This window comes from Chrysoperla carnea, chromosome X (genome assembly GCF_905475395.1).
Source record: "Chrysoperla carnea chromosome X, inChrCarn1.1, whole genome shotgun sequence".
NCBI classification, from domain to species: Eukaryota; Metazoa; Arthropoda; class Insecta; order Neuroptera; family Chrysopidae; genus Chrysoperla; species Chrysoperla carnea.
The window spans coordinates 15,387,828-15,412,166 of record NC_058342.1 but is presented as its reverse complement, the minus strand read 5'-3'; the positions used below and the strand labels follow the sequence as shown (position 1 = coordinate 15,412,166).

At 31.0% G+C, this 24,339-nt stretch overlaps 2 protein-coding genes across 4 annotated transcripts; both read right to left on the bottom strand.

Moving 5' to 3' along the window:
- Positions 1-650: 650 nt before the first annotated feature.
- Positions 651-8,118, bottom strand: LOC123302364 (aspartyl/asparaginyl beta-hydroxylase-like). Of its 2 annotated transcripts, none has more exons than XM_044885274.1 (5): positions 7,554-8,118; positions 6,065-6,178; positions 5,773-5,999; positions 3,977-4,461; positions 651-3,340 (listed from the first exon to the last, which is right to left on the bottom strand). In XM_044885274.1, the coding sequence occupies exons 1-5, from the start codon at positions 7,759-7,761 to the stop codon at positions 3,190-3,192; spliced, it is 1,185 nt and encodes a 394-aa protein (XP_044741209.1). In that variant the 5' UTR covers positions 7,762-8,118; the 3' UTR covers positions 651-3,189. The 2 variants fall into 2 exon arrangements, with proteins under 2 accessions (XP_044741209.1, XP_044741208.1); XM_044885273.1 differs by having other exon boundaries at positions 5,773-6,007; positions 6,073-6,178.
- Positions 8,119-8,265: 147 nt separating this feature from the next.
- Positions 8,266-22,307, bottom strand: LOC123302350 (glutamic acid-rich protein-like). 2 transcript variants are annotated; one of them, XM_044885247.1, is made up of 8 exons: positions 22,132-22,307; positions 21,649-21,870; positions 18,002-18,522; positions 17,145-17,265; positions 16,961-17,035; positions 13,129-13,740; positions 11,623-11,762; positions 8,266-9,305 (listed from the first exon to the last, which is right to left on the bottom strand). In XM_044885247.1, exons 1-8 carry the CDS (start codon positions 22,178-22,180, stop codon positions 9,291-9,293), a joined length of 1,755 nt encoding a protein of 584 aa, XP_044741182.1. In that variant the 5' UTR covers positions 22,181-22,307; the 3' UTR covers positions 8,266-9,290. The 2 variants fall into 2 exon arrangements, with proteins under 2 accessions (XP_044741182.1, XP_044741183.1); XM_044885248.1 differs by having other exon boundaries at positions 21,649-21,858.
- Between the last annotated feature and the right edge of the window lie 2,032 nt (positions 22,308-24,339).

Here is a 24,339-nt window from a genome sequence, read left to right as displayed (position 1 = left end):
AATTTTTGCGGGATGTTGTTGAGTAAGCTTTAAACCACAACTAAAAACTGTATACATAAAAAAATCTGATTCTTTCATAGACTTTTTGAGAGATGAAAATCGTAAAACTACCATTTTTCAAATTTTACGAACTTTTAACTCGAAAACTGCATGGTTTAGAGAAATACGGTTTAACATTTTTTTTAAATTAATTTTGACCCCAATTTTATTATAAAATCCCGAGGCAATTCGATCAATATTACTTATTTCTTTAAAAAAAATTAGTTTAAACAGTATCTTTCGTGGTTACTCACCCGCAACCTGCACTTTTAAGTTCACGAGCATGTTTTAAACGGGATCCTGCAAAAATTTTCCATGCGAAAATTAAGCATACTCAATGACGGATTTTGCCGGGATTATTATGACATTAGTTTTTTAACAAACTGTCCGAAACAAAAGCTAAACACTTTTTAAAATGAAAAGGTCTATGGAATAATAAAATAAACGAATATCAACATTTAAATAATTTTTTATTGAAAACTGTAAAAATACAACTGAAAAAATTATATTTTGTAAACAAACTCAAGTTTTTCAACTCTCCCATTATTTGAAAATATGAAATAATAATTATTATAATAATATATTTATATACAAATCTAATATTTGGCTTATTTTAAAAATAATATAATCGCGTTGTGTTTTTTTTAGATTCCTTTTAAAGATTCCGTTTTTAAGTACTTAACAAAAAAAATTATCTTACTCAATAAATATCAGGCACTTTAGATCTTTTTTATTTTTTTGTATTTAACATTCAACAAGTTTCGGTTTTTTTTTAATAGGGCTGCCTTTTCGTTATTCAACATCAAAATATGACGTGTAATCGATTCAAAATATTGTACATTATGTCGATAACGTCACATTATTGTTAAATAACGAACGCGGCCTGGTTAAATTCATATTTAAACTTGAATGGAGAAAAGTATTTTGAAATTTAGAATTTATTTCTGGGCGGATTTTTTTTGGATTAATTTAGTTACTCAAAATATTTCGTATTAGAAGATATTTTTGTTAGCTTAAAGGTGCAGGTCAAGCTCATGGTGACGCTTGACGCTAGCTTCTAGCGTCAAATTTGATCACATGGTATAATTGCGATCAGAATGTCATCTAGATAAAAAGCAGAATCAAACTGTAGCTCAAGCGTCAAGTTGACTTATCGATCTATGTTATTTCGTAACCTATTTGGATAAACAACAACCCATAGTTTTATTAACATAATATCGTTATTTATTTTAATATTTTATAAATAATTATTAAATAATATCTAACAAGCGCAACTGTTTGTCTGAAGTATTTTAAAATTGCTTCAAAATATCAATTGTAATGATAATGTCAATTAATTGAAGCTCAAATATTTTCAGCTTTATCGCTGCTTTTTATCTAAATGGCACTCTGATCGAAATTACAGCATGTGCTCAAATTTCACGCTAAACAGCTTAACAGTGTCCGTCATATTAACTGCATGACGTTATAAAGAGAAATTGTTCGCAATAATGCATTTTTCAAGTTTAATTATGAAATAAATGTAGAGAACCTTATTTTAAATTTTGTAATGACTGTGTTTAATCGATAAAAATGTTTGCAAATACTTTGGCAGTGGTCAAATGGCATTATGATAACAATATGTAGTTCTCAAGGGTACCATCATATCAGAGGTAGCAATGATTTAGGCAGGGCGGATGAAACTCAGAGGGACAGTGGATCTCTTAAATACCTGGGTCAAAATTCAATACTAACCGTTTTAATTTAAGTATTTATCGTCCAAACTGTGCTCGAGGGGTGTCAAAAAAATATTGTGGGTTTTTTGGTACGATTTTCGGAAGATGTGACAGAATCCATGTTATTTGACATCGGATTTTTATCCAGCGATCAAAAATGGGTCTACATATTCTCCCCAAAAAATCTTGATATAGGGTCTCTTAGAGTACTGCACTAGTAGTTGCGCCTTGGTTGCGATTTTCTAACAACTTTCAAACATTTTTATCGGCTAAAGACAGTCAATGTAATATTATTTACCTACAAAATAGGCTTAGTAGGTCCTCTATTCACATGGATTGTAACAATTTTAACTAGTTACTAACTTACGTACGCGCAGGTTAATACTTTGAATAACGACTAAATAATGTTAATAATACATTTGTCATAATTTCGTGTTTGACTATTTAGCACTACGTTAGAAATGGTGTAAAAGATTCGAAATCTACCAAAATGTTCTTAAACCAACCCGAAATCTGGCAACTTTTAATCATTTCTTGAGATTCTTTTTTAGGTATAAATGTCATAATTTCAGATTTGATTCATTAGCACTAAGTTAGAAATGACGTTAAAGTTTCGGATAAACGTCTAAATTAAGTGCAAATTTAAAATATGGCACTTTTTTTTTCCAAAATAACGTTTAAGTGACAAATCTTGAAGAGATTCAGTCGCAAGATCTATAATATTCATAGTAGGTTCGAAATCTACTAAAATGTTCTTAAACCAATCCGAAATCTGACAACTTTTAATCATTTCTTGAGATTCTTTTTACGTAAAAATGTTATAATTTCATATTTGACTAATTAGCACTATAGAAATGACGTAAAAGTTTCAGATAAACGTCCAAATTAAGTGCAGATTAAAAATTCGGCACTTTTTTCCATAATAAAGTTTGACTGACACATCTTGAAGAGATTCAGTCGCAAGATCGATAATATTCATAGTAGGTTCGAAATCTACCAAAATTTTCTCTACCAACTCGAAATCTGGCAACTTTTAATCATTTCTTGAGATTCTTTTTACGTATAAATGTCATTATTTCATATTTGACTAATTAGCACTAAGTTAGAAATGACGTAAAAGTTTGGGAACGTCCAAATTAAGTGTGAATCTAAAATTTGACTTATTGTTCCATAATAATTTTAAATAGACACATTTTGGAGAGATTCATATCGTACGACCTATAATATTTCTGGTAGAATGACCAAAATCCTAAATTGGTCCCTACTAATTCTAATTCTGGCAACTTTTAACCATTTCTAGAGATTCTTCTTTACATATAAATTAAATTAGCAGATCACTATATGCTTTTTTTATATAATAATAATGTCAGATCACTAAAATATTAATATTTAAAAATAGTATTAGGCGTTTAATTAGTCTAAAAAATTAGGCGAATTAAATAGCAGGTAACGTTTGTTTTTCGTTAGCAGTTAATTCTGGATGCCATACATCCACAATTAATATTAGTCTGGTTTCGGTTCCATTATGCCAGACTTCATGTTCGAAGCTGTCATCAAAAATGATGATTTTTCCTTCGGTCCAGGTTCTAAAAAAAATTGATTGCATCTTTACTTAGTTCTACATAGTTCTAAATAAACTCTAACAAAGTAAAAACAGAGGCGAATTGGCGGTAAGCGGCCCATCGGGAACTTATAGAAGAGTCAGCCCAATGCGCAAAAAAAGGTACTACGTACGACTGCCATGCGTTCTTAAAACACTGGCTCAAAATGATACAACTTTTGTTTGAAATTTTTTTCCAAAAAATCAATTAGTTTCAAGATACTGTTAATTAGAATATAAATATATATATTTGGCTGTTTTCCCGATCTGCGGGAAAATGACTGAAGATACCACAATTTTGTATTCTACATTTTTTTAGAAAAATTTCCGACAATTTTTGCTTGAAACTTTTTTCATAAAGTTGATGATTTCTGAGATATTGGCCAAAAATAGTTTTTTTTTTTATGTATATACAGCGTTAATTATCGCAACAACAGCACTTCTGAGACTGTGCGTAAGTAGGGTCTTAAACTAGATGCCGAAAGCTTCCTTTCCTTTTTTTATTTTTTTTTTTCCTTTGAATAAGTCCATGAAATCGCTTTTTACCTTCAGTTATTTTGAGCGGCCTATTGGATAGCTCGTAGTTAGAATGGAATATTTGAATTTTTTCAAATCGACTTACCTAGTAGATTCAGCAACACGAATAAATGTTTTTGGTGGTATCTTCAAACCCAAATGTGCTCGCAATCGGCAATTTGTGGGTCCACAATGTGGCCATACATGTGTATCTGGATGCATAACACTAAATTTAATTTGTCCGCGTCGGCAATGACTAGCTGGTGTAAAAAATTCAACTAAACTACACGTGTACGGTGCTTGTTTACAATTTTTTGGTACTTTACGACCACGACTAAACAATTCAAATTGTTTCCAATCGCCCACATCAATTAAATTCTCTGCTTCATCTTTGAACAGACCTTTTGAATTTAGTAACGATAAACCTTCCTTACGAATATTCATCCAATTTTCTTCCAAAAGATCGAAGAATTTCTTGTATGTGGTTTGTTCTTTGGTCCACCATGGTCGGCCAGTTAATCGGTCTACATTGTATAATGATCTTTGATACTTTGACAGGAAAAATCCTTCTTTAACTCCCGTTTCATAAACCTGTAAATAATTTAAATACTTCTTCATTTCTCATGTAATTGTGAAAAACAACTCTCGAGCAGCAGGACTCCATCACTAAAGTCATATTTGCCCCTCATTTAATGTTTCTTACTGTTACTTTTTAATAAAAAAGGGATTTTTATCAAAAATATGAAATGTCTTCAAACAAAAAAAGGGAGTTGATACATGAGTTGAAAGCACCAACTTGCTTTAAAAAAAATAAAATTCTACAATTTAAAATTTCAGTTATCGGATTAGTTTAGTATCAATCAAGCTACCTACAAATTTTCAACTAACCATCTTTTATAGTTTTTGAGAAAAATTGAACTAAATTTTCGACCCAAATTTAGACTCTCACGGGAAAAAAAAGTTATTTAAGAAAAAATGTTTCAAACAAAAGTTGTTTACTCTTTTATATGAAACAATTTTACATTTTCAAGCACTTTTTTAAACATAGTAGAATACCCTGTTCAATACAGTGTAACCTGATTAAGTGAGACATCAAGAGACCTGCAAATTTGTCTCATTTATAGAGGTATTCCACTTAGCTAGTGTCTCAGATATACAGGTATCTGTCTCATTTACAGAGGGTTCCATTAATAGATGTCATTTCAAAATAACTGTACTTCAAAAATGTACCGAGCCTTTGCGCGAAATCTTGTGCCTTTTCTTTAATCATCGGTCCACTGCCGAAACGTTTTTGTTACGGAGTTGCTTGACCCATGTTAGAAAACACTGTTCTAGTTCAGAATATTCTGACAAACGTACACGTTTTAGTTTTCCTTGTCCTTCATAACATTGTGATTGAATTTTATCTTTATTCTGAATTATTCTACAAAGAGTAGACTTTGGCATATTAAATTCGATACAGACTTCATCGGAGTCTTCCCACTTTCATAAACGGATATTCACTTCAATTTTTCACGTAGTGTTAACGATTTGAGTAATAATAATTAACGTATAATAGTAAAGCAAATCTAAAACTGAAGGTCATTGAGGATCAAAATAAGTGCGGAATTTGCGGGTGGATGTTATCCCAGTTACAGAGGTTAAGGCATATAAAATTAAATCACTGTCTCAGTTATGGGGGTCAAACACACTTATGACGGTAAAATCGAAAGAACGAATTCCAGATATAGAGGTTTGCTTCGTCCCACTATCCCACTAACAGAGGTAATTTAGTGCCAAAGTGTTGGGACCTCAGCATGAGTTTCAGTTATGCAGGGTTCCCACTTATCCAGGTCCCACTTAACTAAATTTCACTGTATATCTCGAATTTTAATCGCAAATAAAAACAATTTTTTAACTTACTTCCATAGCTTCTGATGATCGACCTAACCGTAGCAATGCATCGCCTAAATGAAAGAAAAATCGTCCATCTAAAACACCTGGTTCCCTCGATTCAATTCCTTCTTTTAAATATTTCACGCTTTTCTCAATATTATTATCACTTGTTTTTAAAATGAAACCATATAATGTTTTTGCTAAACCATTATTGGGCCACTTTTTAAGCGTATCAAGAACATTACGACGTGCAGCTTCAATTCTGAAAATAATTTTATTTATTCAGAAAAGTTTAGAAATTTGTGATATTGGCTCGAACATACTAACTTATCAATGATCAAATATGTGATCGTTAAATTATTTCGAAAATTCACATCGGTCGGAAATTTTTCTATTAAAGCTTTGTGAATGGTTATTGCTCGAGCATTTTCACCTAGAATTAAAAAAAAAAATAAATTAAATGCAGTTAAAACTATTAATAATGACCTTGGCAGGGTGGCGATCGAATTGAAAATTTGAAATTCCCTGCGACTTTTTTGTTTAAGCCCCTGTGAAAATAGCACCCCCAAATGCGATTTTCATAAACTGCTGATTGGATTCGTTTTTCCATCATTTGTCCACCCTCTAATTGAAAGTTATGACACAATTAAAAATTTGTACATCCGCACCTCCAGATGCAAATTTTCATAAAATGCAGATGTCATTCGTTTGAAAATTATTTGTCCAAGCTTTTCCATCCAAAATTTTTACTTGCCTACCCTTCAATTTCAAGTTATGAGGAAATTCAAATTTTCTTCAGCACCCCCAAATGCGAATTTTCACGAAGTGAAAATGTCATTCGTTAGGTAACGCTTTTCCACGTTTGTCCACCCAAAATTTTTGTTGGCTAATCTTTCAATCTTAAATTTTGAGGAAAAATTTGACATGAGTACCGCCTAATGCGAATGACCGGAGATGTCGACCATTTTGTGTTTGTCCGTCTCAATTGTTTATTAATTAATTTTTATGCCATGTATAAATGAAATATATCAAGGTATAATAAGTTTAGTACCAAATTTGTAACGCTTGAAAATATTGATGCTACGAACAAATTTTGGTATAGTTGTTCATAAAATCACCTAATTAGTCCATTTGCGGTTGTCCGTCTGACCGTCTTTCAACACGATGACTAAAAAACGAAAGAGATATCAAGCTGAAATTTTTATAGCGTGCCTAGGAAAAGTGAGGTCGAAGTCGTAAATCAGCAATATAGGTCAATTGGGTCTTGAGTCCGAAAGACCCATCTTGTAAACCGTTAGAGATATAACAAAAGCTTAAATGTAAAAAATTTTGTTTTTAAAATAAACAATTTTTGTTTGAAACATTTTTTTGTAAATATCCCTGGTTACCCGTGAGGGCGCAAACTATGTTAGGAACATTATATAATAGTATGAATACAGGTATTGTATATATTTTTAATTTATACGTTATATATATTATGTATGTGTTTGTTTGTTTATATTATGTACTGAGGAAGTGAGAAGAAAAATATCCTTATTATTTTGTGTATAAGAATGACTATCTTTCTTTACTTTACTACGATTGCATTCAACACTGTCTATACATGGTATTTCAACAATTAACTCAATTTTCCAACAAAATTAATGAATAACAATAGTTTTTTCTCTTTTATAACATTTACTTATTAATACGATTAAAGATTTGTTAAAATTACTGACATTTCCGGGTCGATCACCACCCTGACTGAAAATGTTGTTCAACGTTTTTGCAAAATCAATTTTATTCAATAATAAAAAAAAATTTCTTACCTTTAAATCGCATACGATTAATACAACGATCAGCAACTTTTTTATACAACATTTCCGGTATATTTTTCCCATACGATAATAAATTCTCATACGCTTGTATCGATTCCACTAACAATTTATTGCTACGTAACTTTTCAGCCAAACGATCCAATGCAATTGCCAATCCATAAAGTGCTTTTGTAGATGTTCCATTTTTTCGTACTTCCATACGAAATTTTTCAACGGTACGCTCTAAATTCTGACGCGAGTTGTCATTGGAGTGTATGTGTTTGAGGGGGGGGGGGTGGTTTTGTGTATGAAAGGGATACAAATTTTCAGGAAAATGGATTTTTTTTTTACAAAATTAGTGTGGATTGAATTATGGAAAAAAAACACACTCAATTAGTTAAAAAATCAAATAATTAAATATTATTTATGAGGGGTCGGTGGATTGGGGGTCGGATTTTGTGAATATTTAACGTACATGGTTAATTCAAGCAAGAAAAATAGTACATGCATTCATAAACGAGTTATTAAAAGTTTTTATTTTATACTACTGAATCGATTTTGAGGGAATTTTTGGGAAAAACATTTTTTACAACTATATTATATATTACCTTTAAGGTCAGTATTAAATTTTAAGGCCAGTTTTTAGACGATATTCAAATATGTCGTTAAGGGTAAAATGATCCCCTTTATATACGTTAAAATGATCCTTATTTTGTGTGTAAAATTGTAATAATTAAAATGATCCCCCATCATGCAACGGGTCTTGAATGTGTTGATTTAAAAGATTTTACCAGTGTCTTTTGTTTTCATACTAATCGTTGATGCAGTAAAAGAACAGTTAATATTTCATGTGAACTGTAAAAAATGCAATCATTTTACCCATTATTCTTACAAGGTCGGTCAAAACGATCCCCTTTGACAAATATTGAAGTTATAAAAATTTGAACAGATCAAAAGAAATTGACATGCCAATATTGTAACAATTGAATAAAGAATCCAAAAATATTTCGAGGTTGGAAATATGTCGAATAGTTTAGCTATAAATTGCATGTTTTCTTAGGGGGGATCATTATAGGCCTCTTTCCTCTACAATATTCGATGATAGTTTCGATCCCGAATAAGTTTTTTATGATATGTCGTTGAGAAAGGAATATATTTTTTTCTTGTTTAGATTAAGATATTCGTAGCAGTTTCGATACCGAATTAATTAATTCGAGAATCATTACTGATTCAATCTTTCGTTTAAGGCTCTAGTAAATAAAAGGCTACAGTCTCGAGTAGACCGAATACTACAGCGGATTAAGCTAAAAATTATTTGCAAATGTTAGTACAATTTTTTTTTAGCAATTGTAATATCTCTGTTTGCAAGTGATAACGTTGCAAAAAACATTTTTTTTACAGAATTTCCACTCAAAATCGGTTCTGTTTCTTGAAGCAGAAGTTCCATTGACTCGTTTATCAATAATTCAGCTTGGAACAATATTTTTATTGAAAAATTATTTTCGAATATTCAATATAAAAGATGTTCGTATTTATGGGTGCAAAATATATGAAAATAATTTTTCAAATAACAATTCAAAAAAAAAAGTATTATAAAAAACTCAACAAAAAAAAAATTAAAAACGTTAATTTATCACACTGTGTTATCGAAAAGCTTTGACAATAAATTGGCTTCAACTATTAATTAAAAATTTATCACTAAAAACTATGGCAAGGATTTACTTTTTTTTTATATATGGGTCATTTTGTCTAGAAATTTGGAACCTATTAACATAATAAAGTGATGTCAATCGCTTTCGAATTTGGATTTTATTAAAATTATTGAAAAGGAAAAATATATACGTATTATAGCATAACAAAATAAAATAAAATATAATGGTAATAAATGAAAAAATTAATGCATCTTTGAAAATTTCCACAGTTGTTTATTAGGTTGTAAAAACTTCGTACCAAAAAAGGGGGTATTTGGGGGGCAGGGTTAATCAGTTTTTTACAACTTACAAAAAACAATAAACTATGTATTAAATAAAAAAAAAGTTCACCTAAAAGTTCTAGCTGATTTAATTGTACAATTTTTTTTCGACTTTCTAGCTTCAAAATTGACCGAGACCCACCAAATTTAAAATGAAATTTTTTTACTAATTCAATCAAATGAAAAGTATCCATCTTGTAAGCCGTTATAGATAGAACCAAAGTTTAATTGTAAAGGTTATTTCTTATAAAAAAAATTAACAACTTTATTTTAAGGTAGTACCAGCATGAAATCACTTTTCGACAGATTAGGCCGAATTTTTTTTCTCGGGTTTATAATAGCTTTATTTATGAATTCCTAAAATTTCATAATTTTTGACCGTTTAGATCGCGAGATATTTAAAGACAAAGTTCGCGATTTTGAGGGTCATGTCCCATTTAAAGCATGTAAAATGTCCGGTCTCTCCAACTATTTTTTATGATATTATTATATATTGAAGAAAAAGTAGAAAAAAATGTTTATACAATAAAATTCTAAAAAAAAAATTTAGAAATTAATTTTCACTTTCGAGATATTAATTTTGACGTAAATTGATCGAAATTGGGACGTTGGCATAATTATTTCCCATTTTAAACGGTCAAAATTTCTGAAACTTTGCGAATTAATAGTAAGCATTATTAAATTCTTAAATTTAATTTTTCGTTAAATTCTGTCGAAAAAAAAATTGTACCATTGCTTTAACATAGAAACTGCAAATACCATGCTGGAACATCCTTAATCATTCTTTCGTAAACATCACTGTTTATCCGTGAGTGCGTAATTTAGGAAAAAATTTTGGAGTCCATTTTCTCCAAAACTATAAAAAAAAGTGTGTTGAAAATTTTCAGGTTAATTTCAACAAGTGGTTTTGTGAAACATTCTAGAAATACGAAAAAAAAATTCCAGAAAATACTTGCGAAAATTTCTGAAAGTAAGAATATTTTGTTCCGTAGCGCATTTTTTTTATTCTCTTCTATTCTGTTATTCAATTTCCAAAAAACAGATCGAGCAAATATCCGGATATACTCGAATATTTCGAGACTTAAGCGGAAGTTAGAAGCAATTTTGAAATTTTAAAAAGAAAAAAAAATCAATTGCTTTACAGATTCGCTACTTAGATCATTTTCTATGTTTCCCCCACCCTTTTTTGGGGAGTTAAAAAACCACCCTTCATAGTCATAATTCAATCAAACTATACATGAAAAGGGGGTGAACCTTGCATCAAATCAGATATGTTTGTTTTTTTGATATGTTGTTTGCAATATAATGGCAATGTTAAATCCAAGTTTTAAATCCTGTCAAACGACCGAATAATGCCAAAAAATAAGAAAAACCTCGGAAATTTTGACCTTGTTTTAAGTTTTTGCCGATTTTGACCCGGAAGGGTTAGTTTTTTATTACTTCTAAAGCAGGTTAAATTTGCAACAATTTGAGATAAGATCGGCTTTTACGGGCCCGATAGTTTCGGAGATACAGCTATTTGTCTATTTTGTCAAGTTACACGATTTTACGCAAAAGTTTAAGTACGCAAAAAAAAATTGAACTTCTGATTTATCTGTAACGGTTAACAAGATGAAATTTTGCGAAAAATAGTATAAATTAAAAAAATAGAGAAACTCTGAAAAGCTGTATGTCCGAAATTATCGATCCTCTAAAAATCGACTTAATCTCAGATTGTTGCAAATTTAACCTTCTTTAAAAATAAATTCTAGTTTTTGATGAAAAACCAGTCCTTCCAGGTCAATTTCAGTCGTTTCCCTAGGTCGTAAACTTGGATTTAACATTGCCTTTACATCGCAAACAACATATCAAAAAAAAACAAAAATACCTGATTTGATGCAAGGTCCAATGTTTAATTTGATTGAATTACCAAAATTTCCCAGAATAATTATTTCCTAAATCGAATCGTTTTCGACATATCATCTCCTAAAAAGCAGTACAAGCCTTCGAAGTAGATGATACAAGCCTTTGAAGTCCTATTACGTATATATTTTTCCAATAAGAACAATTCCAAATTAAAAAATGAAATTTAGAACTGTAAATGCGAATTTTTCTACATAATAAACTTACATTGTCATATGACGCATGTTCTTTAAAGAATTGGTCTTCGTCGAGTAATTCATCTTCAAATGCTTTTGCTCCACCTGTTTTTGATGCTTTCGGTGTGGCTTCTGCAGGCTCAGGTTTCTTCTCTGGTACAGATTTTACTCCTAAATTAAAATTTCGAAAAACATTAACAAAAGAATTCATTGAAGTAAAAGTATTCTATCACTAAATAATTGCAGAATTTTTTCGAATTTTCTAATTAATCTGGAAAAGATCGGTTTTTTTCAACTTAAAATGTTTAATTCGAGAAATACAATTAGGGTAATTTTTAAATTTAGTGTCTCCAGTTTTTTACCCAAGAATCGTTTATTTGTCTGCCTTCTTCCCGTATCGAAATCATTTCTCCATCGTATTCTCTTCGAGAAAATTATTCACATTCTTAACGAAAGGCTTTCTACATTACCCCTCTCTCCCTATCATAATTATCGTAGATACAACTCAAGTTTAAATAATTTTGTCTTAATTAAGGAGAAAGAGAACTTAAAATATATTTCTATAAACCGTTCAAGAAGAAGAAGAGAACAATCTCGAACAATGTGAATTTGTATTCTTTTTTATTCTGACTTTCATTGTCGAGATAGTTTTCCATGTGAACGAAGTCGAATAAATAAGCCGGAAAGTGTTGAAAACCTGTCGAACAGTACTGATTTCAAAAATTTATTTTTCTATGTGATCCTTAGCTCTTTAGGAACATTTATCACCACTAACCTCTGCATTCATTCGAAAATTGGGGGAGTTTCAATTTCCCCTCCCTAACCATCCCAACAAAAAACAGTAATAAAAAAATTTAGCGGGTATTGTTGAATTTAGATTCAGGTTTCGTGGTTAACCCCAAAAAAACCTCTTAGAAGAAATTCTCTTAGTAAAATGTTTATATTTCAATATTTACTCCAAAAAATGAGTTTTTTGGGGAAAAATAGCATGAATCTTTGGCTTCGTGGTGAAAGATCAAAAAAACCTCTTAGGATAAATTCTCTAAGTGAAATGTATATCTTTCAATATTTCCCCCAAAAAGTGATTTTTTTGCGGAGAAATGTAGTGTGATATTGTTGAACTTGACTCCATATTCATGATCAGCGTCCAAACAAAAACCTCTGTGAGAAATTCTCGCAGCAAAATATTGATATTCCAATTTTCGCCCATAAAAGTGGGTTTTTCGCAAAAAATGGTACGAATTCCACAATGAAGTGTAATATTTCTTATTTTGGGCTCTGGATTCGCGATCAAAGACAAAAAAATTCCCAAGGGCCAATTCCGCATAAAAAATATTCAATTTATAAATTTTATCATGACTGTTTTTTGTTGAGGTTAAATTCCTCCAATTTTGAAATATATGAAGAGGTTAATGATGATGAATGCTCCTAAAGGTCTTAGAAAAAGTTTTTTTTTAAATCGGTGGTGTTGGAAAGGTTTTCCACACTTTAAAGTATTTTCCGGCTTATTTACTCGACGAAAATATAGAGACTTTACTTCTCCAAGATGGGAATGCTTCATCTTCGTCCTCTTCCTCCTCCTCCTCTTCTTCATCTTCTTCGGCTTCCTCTTCTTCTTCAGGATTATCGGACACTTCAATTTGTTTACTTGGTAGTTTTCCATATTTTGCTTCAAGTTTTTTCAATAACTCTTCGTCGTCATCTTCTTCGACTTCTTCTTCCTCCTCTTCCTCTTCTTCTTTCTCCTCTTCAGCTTCCTCGTCGTCACCGAAAAAACCAGGTGGCGTAGAAGTTCGAATTGGCGATGGTCGATTAAAACTTAAATCGAATGCGCCTGGTGCTTTTGCACCTGGAACTTCTAATTTTTCTGGCTCACTTTGATAACTACTACCATATTTTGGATAACTTTTAACTTCAATTTCTTCTTCGTCCTCCTCCTCCTCCTCTTCTTCTTCTTCATCTTCGAGATCTTCCTCGTCAGTCATTTCTTGAGATTCAATTCGAGCACGTTCCATAGCTTCATGTAACGATTTGACGGTATCTTCGCTAACAATAGTGTTACGACGACTTAAATCTCCTTCGCTTGTATCGGTGGTTTGTGGTGGAGTCATTGTTACCGAAGAATCGGAACTAACTTGAGCATTTGTAGCTATTTTAAGTTTCGAATAATTAATATAAATTACTTGAATTAGTTCGTTTCAAATTTTCAAAATGTTTTATGAAATTTAGGTAGACATTTAATGTTGGGAATCGAACCTTGGGGAACAGAATCATTCGAATTCAAAATTTCGGTTGTAAACAATGGATTTCAATTTTTATTGCTTTCCAAAGATTTGACTAATTAGCGTATAATTTTATTTTTTTTAACCTTTCAAAGGAATAAAATTTACTCCGTGAGGCTGAAAATGATATGATGATAGATTGAAAGAGTTTAGATGCATTTGTCTACATATAACTTGAGTCATAGCTTGAATCCAAAAAATTTCTTATTGAATTTTTCAAAAAATTTCCGAAAACATTTCGAAAATCTGATTTAAAACACAGAGATACGAACAAAACAAACAGAGGCAAATCAAACAAAATTAGAAAATTACTAATGTCTTAAGGGATATCGAAGCTATAGCCTAGAAAAATTTATTTGTCAAATTCTCAAATGTGTTCAATGGATTGCTGGTAAATTAAATTTGTTATTGGCAAAATCCCAGTGGAAAGCTATAGAGGTAACTGATTTGATCGTTTATGGAAGCGATGACTTCCAGTGGGCTCAGTCACAGTCTAAAGATTGCATAAAAGGCATGATTTTCAGAGATATTAGCTTAAAGATAATTGAAGATATTTTATAATGCTATTCTTCAAGTTTTACAGAATCTTATTTTATAATTTTATAAATAGTTAAAATTATGACCATCTACGTGTTGAACATTGGCCATGTATCTCGAGGTAGAACAGATCTGTGAATTTCTTGGCTTGTGTTAAACGTGATTGAAATACTCAGATGTTCTATGAGTTGCGAATATCTCTAATGCGGTTTGGTTAACACGGGTCTGTAAGTTTAACCCCTGCGTGAATCGTGTGATTGAAATACCCAGAAATTATACGGATTGGCCATGTTTCTAATGGGATTGAGTTAGTGCGGGTGCGGTTTTTCAATCGGAAATCTTCGCCATGCTGAGAGATACCCATATCTACAACTCGAAAGATTACAGTGGGGCACATATCAGCATCTTCTCAGATAGTCAGGCTGCTCTTCGGGCCCTTGAAGCCAACCAAGTCAAGATTCCAACCAAGGGTAATCTACGAATGCTTCAAGGAGCTGAATCACCTGGCACTGAACACCAGGCTGATCTGGGTTCCGGGTCACTCTGGTGTTAAAGAAAATGAAGCATCAGACTCGTTGGCACAAATGGGGTCGTCTCAAACGCCCCTTTCAACTGAGCCTATCATTCCCATAGCAAGATGCTCTGTAATTTACCGAATCAAAGAATGGCTACGCCAAGGCCATCTCAATTACTGGGACTTTGCGCGGGGCATGAGGCAGGCCAAACTGTGTATAACCACAGCTAGGCCTTTTGACTGTGTTCGTCTGAAACTTACTATAGCACAGCTGAGAAGGGTGGTTGGACACTGTCGATTGATTTATCACCTCTATAACATGGAGATCTCTAATGACTCCACTTATAGAGCCTGTATGGATAATGGCGAAACTAACATACATGTTATTTGCACCTGCAGAAATCTGTAGAGCGCAAACCTTGAGATGAAATACCCAGGTGGGGTTGTCCATTAAATTCCTACTTAATTTTTCTTAAGATAGATTATCTTAGAATAAAACGATTGAAAGATGAATTTCCGAGGACGAAATGATCGGAGGATGAATTTTCGACGACAGAATGACCAGAATGTATATGACCGAGATGAAATTTACAAGGATGAATCAACATGGAACCCTTGAAATACACTCCGCCAATTTATTAAGGGAACAAAATTTTACCTTAATTTGAAACGAAAAATCATCGAACTCGGAACTTCAATAGCTTATTTGAAATCTTGTACTTTCTAGTTTTGGCATCTATGGGTCAATATCACCTCTTGCCGCTTTGCATGGAGCGTTGAAAGGGTGAGAAATGTTTTCCCTAAATTTTAGATGGTTTTGCGAATATCTTGATTTAAAAAGCTTTAGAGGGGTCTTGACAAATTTTTTGAAAAATATTTATTTAAATTCTTGTTTTACGTTTTTGCATTTCTTACCATTTCCACCCTCTGTACAAAGCGGCAAGTTATGATAACAATTTTTGAGCAATAGAATCTAAAAGTAGAAAGTACAAGTTTATATAACGCCTTTTTTATAAAATGGCGGCCAGGGGAAAAAACTCCTTAAATATGGAAAAATTCGGTTTTTTTGCATGTTTTAAAAACGAAAATTGGGGGAGTTATAAAAGGTTTCACAATACAATATGCTAGGGCTTAAAAGGAGGTAGTTTAAGCTTTCGAACGATATGAAAAAAATTCAGTGCGATGATTATTTCAAAAGATGGAGGATTTTGCATCCTGAAGTGTCAATTTGGCTTGGGAAACAAATATCTTGGTCAAATATAAAATCTCGTAAGGGAATTTTTTATACCTCATTTTCAAGAAAAAAAAAAAAGCTTTTCAGTGGTTTAAATAAATTTGTTGTAACATAAATTTTAAAAATTTGGTACACTTCTAAACTTAATATAAAGTTTAGGGAAAACATTCCTCACCATTTCAACGCTCCGTGCAAAGCGGCAAGGGATGATAAAAATTTTTGAGCAATAGAGAGATACAGCTGTTTTGAAATTTAGGTAAAATTTTGTTGCCTTAATAAATTTGCGCAGAAAAGTATGTTAGGAAAATATTGTTAGTTACAAATTGAACTGAATTAATGTAAATAAATAGAAAATCTTGTTTTTGTCATCTCTGAAAGCGTACTGAAAAAAAAAAATGACAACGGGTACTACCCGTGTTTTTTTTTTGGATTTGTATATACAATAACACGAAAAGCAACAACTTTTATGTTAAACTAAATATTTTTTTTAGGAAATGCAATACTGTCAATTTTGTTAGTTGTTTTTTACGCAGTAAATCCCATTCCAAATGTTTATATTAAAAAAATTACATTTTTGGAATACAATTTACTGTGTGGCTCAGGCGAGAGGATTCTTGCAGATTGATTATAAAATCGAAAATCCATGATATCTGGTCAAAGAAAAGACGAAACGAGGCCTTATCACTTGATTCTAAAAATCCATACTTGTTTATAATCAATCTGTTGTCGTCCCAACAAATTTTTGGGCATGCGTACAAATATAATAAACTAACACACGAGCACAACAACCAACTATACCGACCATTATTCCATTTCCTAACGAGAACTAAATGGGCGACAACAAGTAATGCCACCCCAACGCCAAATTTAACTGCCACTGGAACAACAATAGTTTTATTTATACGAAAATTCTGCAATTATATCAGTGATATTTAAATTATATTTGAAATATGTTTTTTTTTTTTTTTTTTTGAAAAAGTACTAACCGCTACTGGATTCTTCTTCATTTTCAGCTTCCGCCTCTTCTTGTTGTCGAAGAAGTTCAGCTTCTTCTGGATTGTTGTCAATTACTTCGTTCTCATTTGAATTATCAGCCGCTTCATCAACCTAAAACATTTTAAGAAATTATTTTATAATATTGTGTTATGGTCTCATGACATTCTTCTAATCACTCGGTAGTAAATCGCTCTGTAGTAGTTGTTAAAGTATGAATTAATAAAATTAATAAACACTGACAATAAAAAAATTCGTATCAGAGAAATGTAATAAAATGCTTTAAAAATATTGTAAAAGATGAAATTTATACGTCAATTTAACTAGTTAAGTGACTGAGCTCACCATGATTATAATACTAATAATAATTCGGATAAAGTCGGTTGTTGCAGAGTGAATAAAAAGTTAAGTTATTAAGTTTTTCGCCGAAGTTCAAAATAATCAGTTTCGTGTTATAAAGATCCCGAACAATTGTCACCTACCCTAATCTACGATTTAGGTCAACCTTTCTTTAAGCCATACACTTTCAATTGTTCAAAATTCTACATAATTTGGAACTGGTTATCTGAGTGACGCATTCCTTAAGGCACTGATGGCACAGTTCCGATTCGTCTCGATGGTTTTACACGATAAGAATAACCCGGATCAGTGCATTCTGATTAAATTTCCACGAACAATTTTAGTAGCTCCAAACAACTAAACACAGCGAAATTTCAAATAGATCTCCATGGAAAAGAGCGATTTCTTTACCCTTTTATTCCGGGGATTGAAATGTGTGGTGAGTTGCGAGGAAGAATTCCAGAGAGCAGAAACGAGTGTTAAAAGTTTGGAAATAAAAATAAATAAATACCTCCTCTAAAGCATCATCCTCTTCTAAACTATCCAAAACTTTTTGAATATCTTCAGCGGATAAATCATCCCTATCATCGTCACCATCATCGTTATCATCATTGGCTTCAGAATTATTCTCATCATCATCTGGGTTCTCTTCACCTTCTTCATCATTTGCTAACTCTGTACTATCTTCCTGTTCTTCATCGTCAGGTTCGTCAGCTTGAGGTTCATCCTCTGGTTCATGATCTCCCTCATCATCATCAGCTCCTTCCTCATCCTCAACTTCATTTGAAGCTTCCGTTTGTTCTTCTTCGTCAGCCTCTTCTTGTTCACCTTCTTCTGAGCCATTTTCTTCATCGTCATCATGTTCGTCGCTACCTCCCTCATCTTCATGACCGTCATCATCGTGATCGTCATCGTGCTCATCGTCATGATCATCTATAGGATGTTCATCTTCGTCATCATGAAGTTGAGGCGTGTCATCAATCCATCCTTCAAAGATTTCTGCATATTTTGAATCTTGTACAGGTGCGTCCACTGTACAAAACAGTTATTATTTTTCAAAGGTTTCATAACAGATATTACCAGTAAAATCCGTCATTGAGCATGACCCTACTCCTGAACGTAAAATTGCAGATTACCGGTGGGTAACCCGGTATTCAAGGATATTGTTTAAACTAATTTTATTTTAACAAATAAATAATATTGACCGAATCGTTTCGGAAAAAAATTTAAAAATATAATTGGGGTTAAATTAACAAAAAGTGTTCTTAAACAGTTTTCGAGTAAAATATTCGTTAAAGAAAAAACGTGATTTTTACAATTTTCATCCCTCAAAAAGTGTATAAAAAAATCAGATTTTTAATAAATATTTCTAATTAAATAATAAAAATTTTTCCTTAAGCGATTCGGTGAATATTATTAATTTGTTTGAACAAAGTTAGTTTAAACAATATCCTACCGGGTTATCCTAGAGGCTTATTAAGATAAATTGGATAAAAATAAACACGATTTTGTGGTAGTGCTGCATATGAAAATTCCGAGATATCAACGAAAAATCGTGGCTAAAAAAAAATCAAACTCGAAACATTTGATTCTTGGATTCAATTTATCTTATATTCGAAGATATTTTGTCCTCTGTTATAGTATCTCAGAACTCTCTAGCATTTCCAAGTTTTCATGCTCGTCAGTTTCATCTCGACGTTTTTCAATTTTTAAATATAGTAGTATCATTTTTCGGTGAATAAACTTGGTTAAAAATTTCAAGTAATATCTCGAAAGCTGTACGTTAAATAGGCAAAAGATTTTATTTTTAAAAGTCACTAAAATCCAGAACATTATCTCAGAAATTATACACCCAATAAACAAACAAACCCAATTTTTATATTTTTTGGGTCAGTCTGTTTTCGAGATTTTTAGAAAAGAAATCGTTTTTAATGATTTCGATTATAGTTGAATAAATCTACGGGATTTTGATACAGAATTCGATAAATTTTTACAAATGGCTTCTTTTTTTAATAGGTTTCTTTTGTTGGAAAAGTTACAGAAAAGGAGTTTTCCGCTTCCGGAACAATTAACGTGCATGCGAACTTATGCACAAGGGTTTTATCTCAATATTGTTTTCTTAGGTGACGCTTTCTTGAATACCTCTGCTTATATTGATCGGATTGAGACGAATAAAAAAAAGAATCGTTTATTAAGAATTAACATAGTAATATAACCTCAAAATCACAAGAAAACCCCAGTAACCTTGAATTTTCAACTTCCTCTGAAAACTTTTCAAAAAATGAAGGAATTGAGTTGAAATTCTGGAAAAAGATGCAACTTATGATCATAAAATGATCTTTGCTTAGGATCTTTTTTAATTGCAGGTTTTTATATGTAAATTTGGGTCGTGCGAACGAGTTTTTCAAAATCTGATTATGAGCCGAAACATTGCAAAGCAAGAATGCAAAAAACTCGAAAAAATCCAGATTTGTATCATTACAAATGAAAATTTCCAATTTTTGTACCTTTTAATGATGCAAATTTGGATTTTACCGTGTTTTTTGCACTTTTGTGTTGCAATATTTCGGCTCATAATCAGGTTCTGAAAAAAAATCGTTTTCATTATCCGAAACTTCATAAATAAAACCTGCAATTAAAAAAAAATTAAAGTCCGATGATTTGCCTGTATTGTACGAGGCAAGGTCGATGCAGAAATTCTTAATAAACAATCCTTTTTTTTTATTCGTCTAAATCCGATCAATATTCAAGAAAACGTCACCAAAGAAAATAATGTTTCTGTATTTTTTACAACAAACGAAACCTATTTAAAAAAATTTGCCATTTTTCAAAAATTTATCAAATTCTTTGTCAAAATCCAGTAGATTTATTCAATGAATAGTTCAGTGAAAAACCATTATATTATTATCGTTTACGGGAATCAATAGGGCGATGAAATCAAAGCAAAAAGATTATTTAACGTTAAATAATTGAAAAATTGGCCGTTTTTTGAAAAAGTATATAAAAAAGTTTCAAGTCATTTTCACGAAAATTAACGGAGTTATAATGAAAAAAAAAGCAACAAAAACTGATGAATTTACCACGGGAATTAAAATTAATGCTTGCTGTTTTCGAGCTTACTTTATTTAGGTACTGAAAAAATGCTCGAAAAGTTCTAACAATTTCGGATATACAGTTTTCGAAATATAGCAATTTAAATGCAAAAAATTTTCGAAAAAAAAAACAAAAAAAATTGTCTTTATCGTTAAATAACTCGAAAAATAATAAAGTTACAAAAAAAGGTTAGAAAGAAAAAATTTTGCTCTTTTTCCGCAGAATATTTTACCTTCCAGACTTTTTTGTAGCTTTATTATTTTTCGAGTTATTTAACGATAAAGGCATTTTTATGTTTTTTTCGAAAATTTTTTTTGCATTTAAATTGGAATATTTCAAAAAATATATATTCGAAACGGCTTGAACTTTTTGAGCATGTTGTCAGTACCTAAATAAAGTAAATTGGAAAGTGCCAAGCATTAATTTTAATTCCCGTGGTAAATTCATCATTTTTTGTACTGAATAAAGCATAAAAAAACGAGAAACTTTCTTTTCATTATTACTCCGTTAATTTTCGTGCAAATGCCTTGAAACTTTTTTCATTTTCAAGGTTTTTTATAGTACTTTAAAAAATTTGTGATATACTTTTTTCAAAAAAACGTCCAATTTTTCAGTTATTTAACGTTAAATACTCCGAATTTCAATCGCCAATAACTCGGAAAGTATTGACTTTTCGAAATATAATTACAATTTTTGCTTAGATTTCATTGCTTTATCGATTCCCGTTGCCATATTCAACATATATTTCTCCACCCCGTAGAAGAGATGGTTACGCCCCCCTGGCCAAAAGCACCACTTGGCAGCATATAACTTTTGTTCTAGGCGGTGAACAAAGCTGAATCCCAAATTTTCAGCGAAATCGATGCTATGGGTTAAAATTTAGAGGCTTAGTCTTTATTGGAGTAATAGTATACCGAATGATTTTAAATAGTTGAGAATTGTAGCAGACAATTTAAAACTATTAAAAATGATTTAACGATTTGAAATGGTTTTTTTTTAATCAGGGAAATCAATACACTACGTTATAATCTATAACTAGAAAAGAAAGAGAAAATAAAAACTTACAGTCAGTAGAACCTCGATATTCCAAAAGTATAAATCCAATTAAAACTCCAATAATCGCCAACAGAATGAAGAAGACGATTTTTGCACACCATCCACCTCCCGTATGAGCATCGTGATATACATGGATATTTGTGTCATCAACACTGGTACTTTTTTGTGGAATAACCGTTGGTGGAGATCTTGGATCAGTTTCACCCGTAATAGAATCGTCTTTAAAACGTCCTTAATTTCAGAAGAAATTCAAAATTAATAAACCCATGCTATTAGTTGTGCGTAAAGCCGAGGAAAAATTGTTATATAAGTCCCTTTTTAGAATAGAAATTTTTTGAATAAAAGAAAAAAAATTAAGCATTTTGTAGAGGAAAATAGTGAAAAAAATTTGCATGCATTATATTTATAAATTTTTATTTTTAGCGCAGCCTTTGTATAAGCAGAACAGAAAAAAAAATGTAAGGTTAATTTCGCTCATTTATTCTGTATTACCTTTTTTTCGTCTTTTATCTTTACGTTTTCGAGGTTGTGCATCGGCCATTATGTTTGTTTAAAATTAATTAAAAAATTTTATCCACAATTTTGAATTTTTACCGTTTTTTTGAAATTTTTTCCTGGTACTGGGATTTAAACGCGATGTGTTAAACACATGATTTGATAGAAAGAGATCGAATGAGTTATTTGAATACGAGTACGATTGAAATAGAATGCATGTTATTTTCGGGTCTAGTTTTGAATTTCTTTTACAATACAATAGGTTTTTGATAATTATGTTTTATTTTTCCGAATTGGAAATTATCATGTGCCTCCCGAAACTATATTTAGAATTTTTATTTACAAATTTCTAGTTTTTTTATTTTTTAAATTTTGTTAATATTATATGCAAATATAATAAGGCTTTTTAAAAAAATTAATTATTTTGTTTCGTAAATTGTTGGACTATTTTTTAGACCAGGTAAATTATAGCAAAAATATGCCTTAAAACTTAAAAAACCATCTTCTATTCAAAACTCCTTTAGCATTTAAATCCAAAAAATTTAGCAAGAATTTGGTTTTGTATAATTTCGATCACATAAGCAAATCATAATTAAAATAATTTTTTCAAATATCTTGAAAACTATTTAATTGTTTATCGCAACAATAAAAAGAAAAATGCCCATCAGTCTGGATGTGCTTATCTCAGAAATGGCTAACCCAAGGGAAAATTCAGTTTTCTTTTAAAGCTTACGTTTTTTTACTAAAAATTTCAATGGGAGTTTCACGAGAAATAGCTCGACAATATAATTTTAAATAAAGATCATTGACTTTTTCATCAAAATTTCATACAAAATTAGGTATATTACTCCTCAATAGTCAAATGAGCACGAGTTTTGTATTTTTTTGGGATCAAATTGTCCTTATGTAAAGAGTTTAATCGAAATTAGAAGTAAATAATTTTTATCGATTTTTTTAAGAGGAAAAATGTTTTTGAAAAGTCACCAAATAGTTTTTGTTTCAAAATTTCATAAAACTCGATTTATAACGTCGATTTGATAAACAACAAAAAAAAATTAAAAAATCGCGTTTATTTAATTAACGATTGGGTAAAAAGTTTTAGTAGGAATATGACTGGGGTAAAACATATAAGTAATAATCATAAAATATTTTAACTTTAAATTAAACTTGGGCCATTTTTTATTTTTTGCATTTATTGCGATTTAAGTCTTTTATTATAATTGAACTGAATTTGACCTTATTTTAATAGCTTATTCAGCATTTTTACAAAATAAAATATTTTAATTTTTTTGAATATTTATCAATAAATTGAACTGCCGATTAATTAAATTTGCGAAAGAATCAATTAATTGTTTGCATTAATTATCTCTAGACTCCCTTCAGAATTGTAGGATAATATACCTCATTTAAACATGCTGCTAAAAACGTAAGACCAGTGTGGATTTGTAGAATAGCTCAAAACCATACATATTTTGCTCATAATTTCCAATAGACTCAAGGTCGATATCGCCTGTAAAAATATGCAACTTTGGCGGGGGATATAAACGATTAGTACCACTCGTGGAAGTCCAAATTTTATAGACACGAGTGGTCTGGGTTAATATAAAAAGTCATACTGGTTTCAGGTTATTGGTAGGTCGCTTTGGTCTTGCATCTACAACTTTGATGGGAGGTTAGAGACCGCGGGCTAAAATGTATTAAATTGAGTAAATTTTCACGATGGTCTTTTTTGACATTTATTAGATAGTATATTCTATCCAATGATATCCCTAAAAACTCAGATTCCTCAATTTCTCATTCTACACAAATAAAATCAACAGTTTATTTTGATATAAAAAATTCCTTTTCGAGTTTTCCTACTTTCAAGTTGCGATATTTTATGATTTCAAATCTATTTCTCTACAAATACTATACAATAATGCAATGTATATTGCCTATATAAATTTCTAAAATAATATTCTTTATAGATAATACATATTACAAAATTGTATAGTTTTTATAGAAAATATCGTTTTGATGCCATGAAATATCGAGATTTTTCCGATATCTTATATGAAATCAGATTTAAAAAAGGTTATCCAGAAGCGAATAAGAAATTTTGCATCCGTTAGCAGTTTCAAATTCTTTATTTCTTAGAAACTGTAAAATCGCGTTGAATGTTTGGGGCAGTTCTTCGGCTCGAACTATCGTTGTTAAATAAGAACG

Excerpts from the sequence above, each read along its gene's own strand:
- LOC123302350 (XM_044885247.1), bottom strand. The coding sequence starts at position 22,180 with ATGGCCGATGCACAACCTCGAAAACGTAAAGATAAAAGACGAAAAAAA. Across the intron at positions 17,266-18,001 it reads AGGATGATGCTTTAGAGGAG|GTTGATGAAGCGGCTGATAA; the intron begins GTATTTATTTAT and ends AAAATGTTTTAG. Across the intron at positions 17,036-17,144 it reads TGAAGAAGAATCCAGTAGCG|TGGCAGTTAAATTTGGCGTT; the intron begins GTTAGTACTTTT and ends TTGTTGTTCCAG.
- LOC123302364 (XM_044885274.1), bottom strand. The coding sequence starts at position 7,761 with ATGGAAGTACGAAAAAATGGAACATCTACAAAAGCACTTTATGGATTG. Across the intron at positions 6,000-6,064 it reads GATCATTGATAAGTTAGTAT|CTGCACGTCGTAATGTTCTT; the intron begins GTTCGAGCCAAT and ends TCAGAATTGAAG. Across the intron at positions 4,462-5,772 it reads GATCATCAGAAGCTATGGAA|GTTTATGAAACGGGAGTTAA; the intron begins GTAAGTTAAAAA and ends AATTATTTACAG.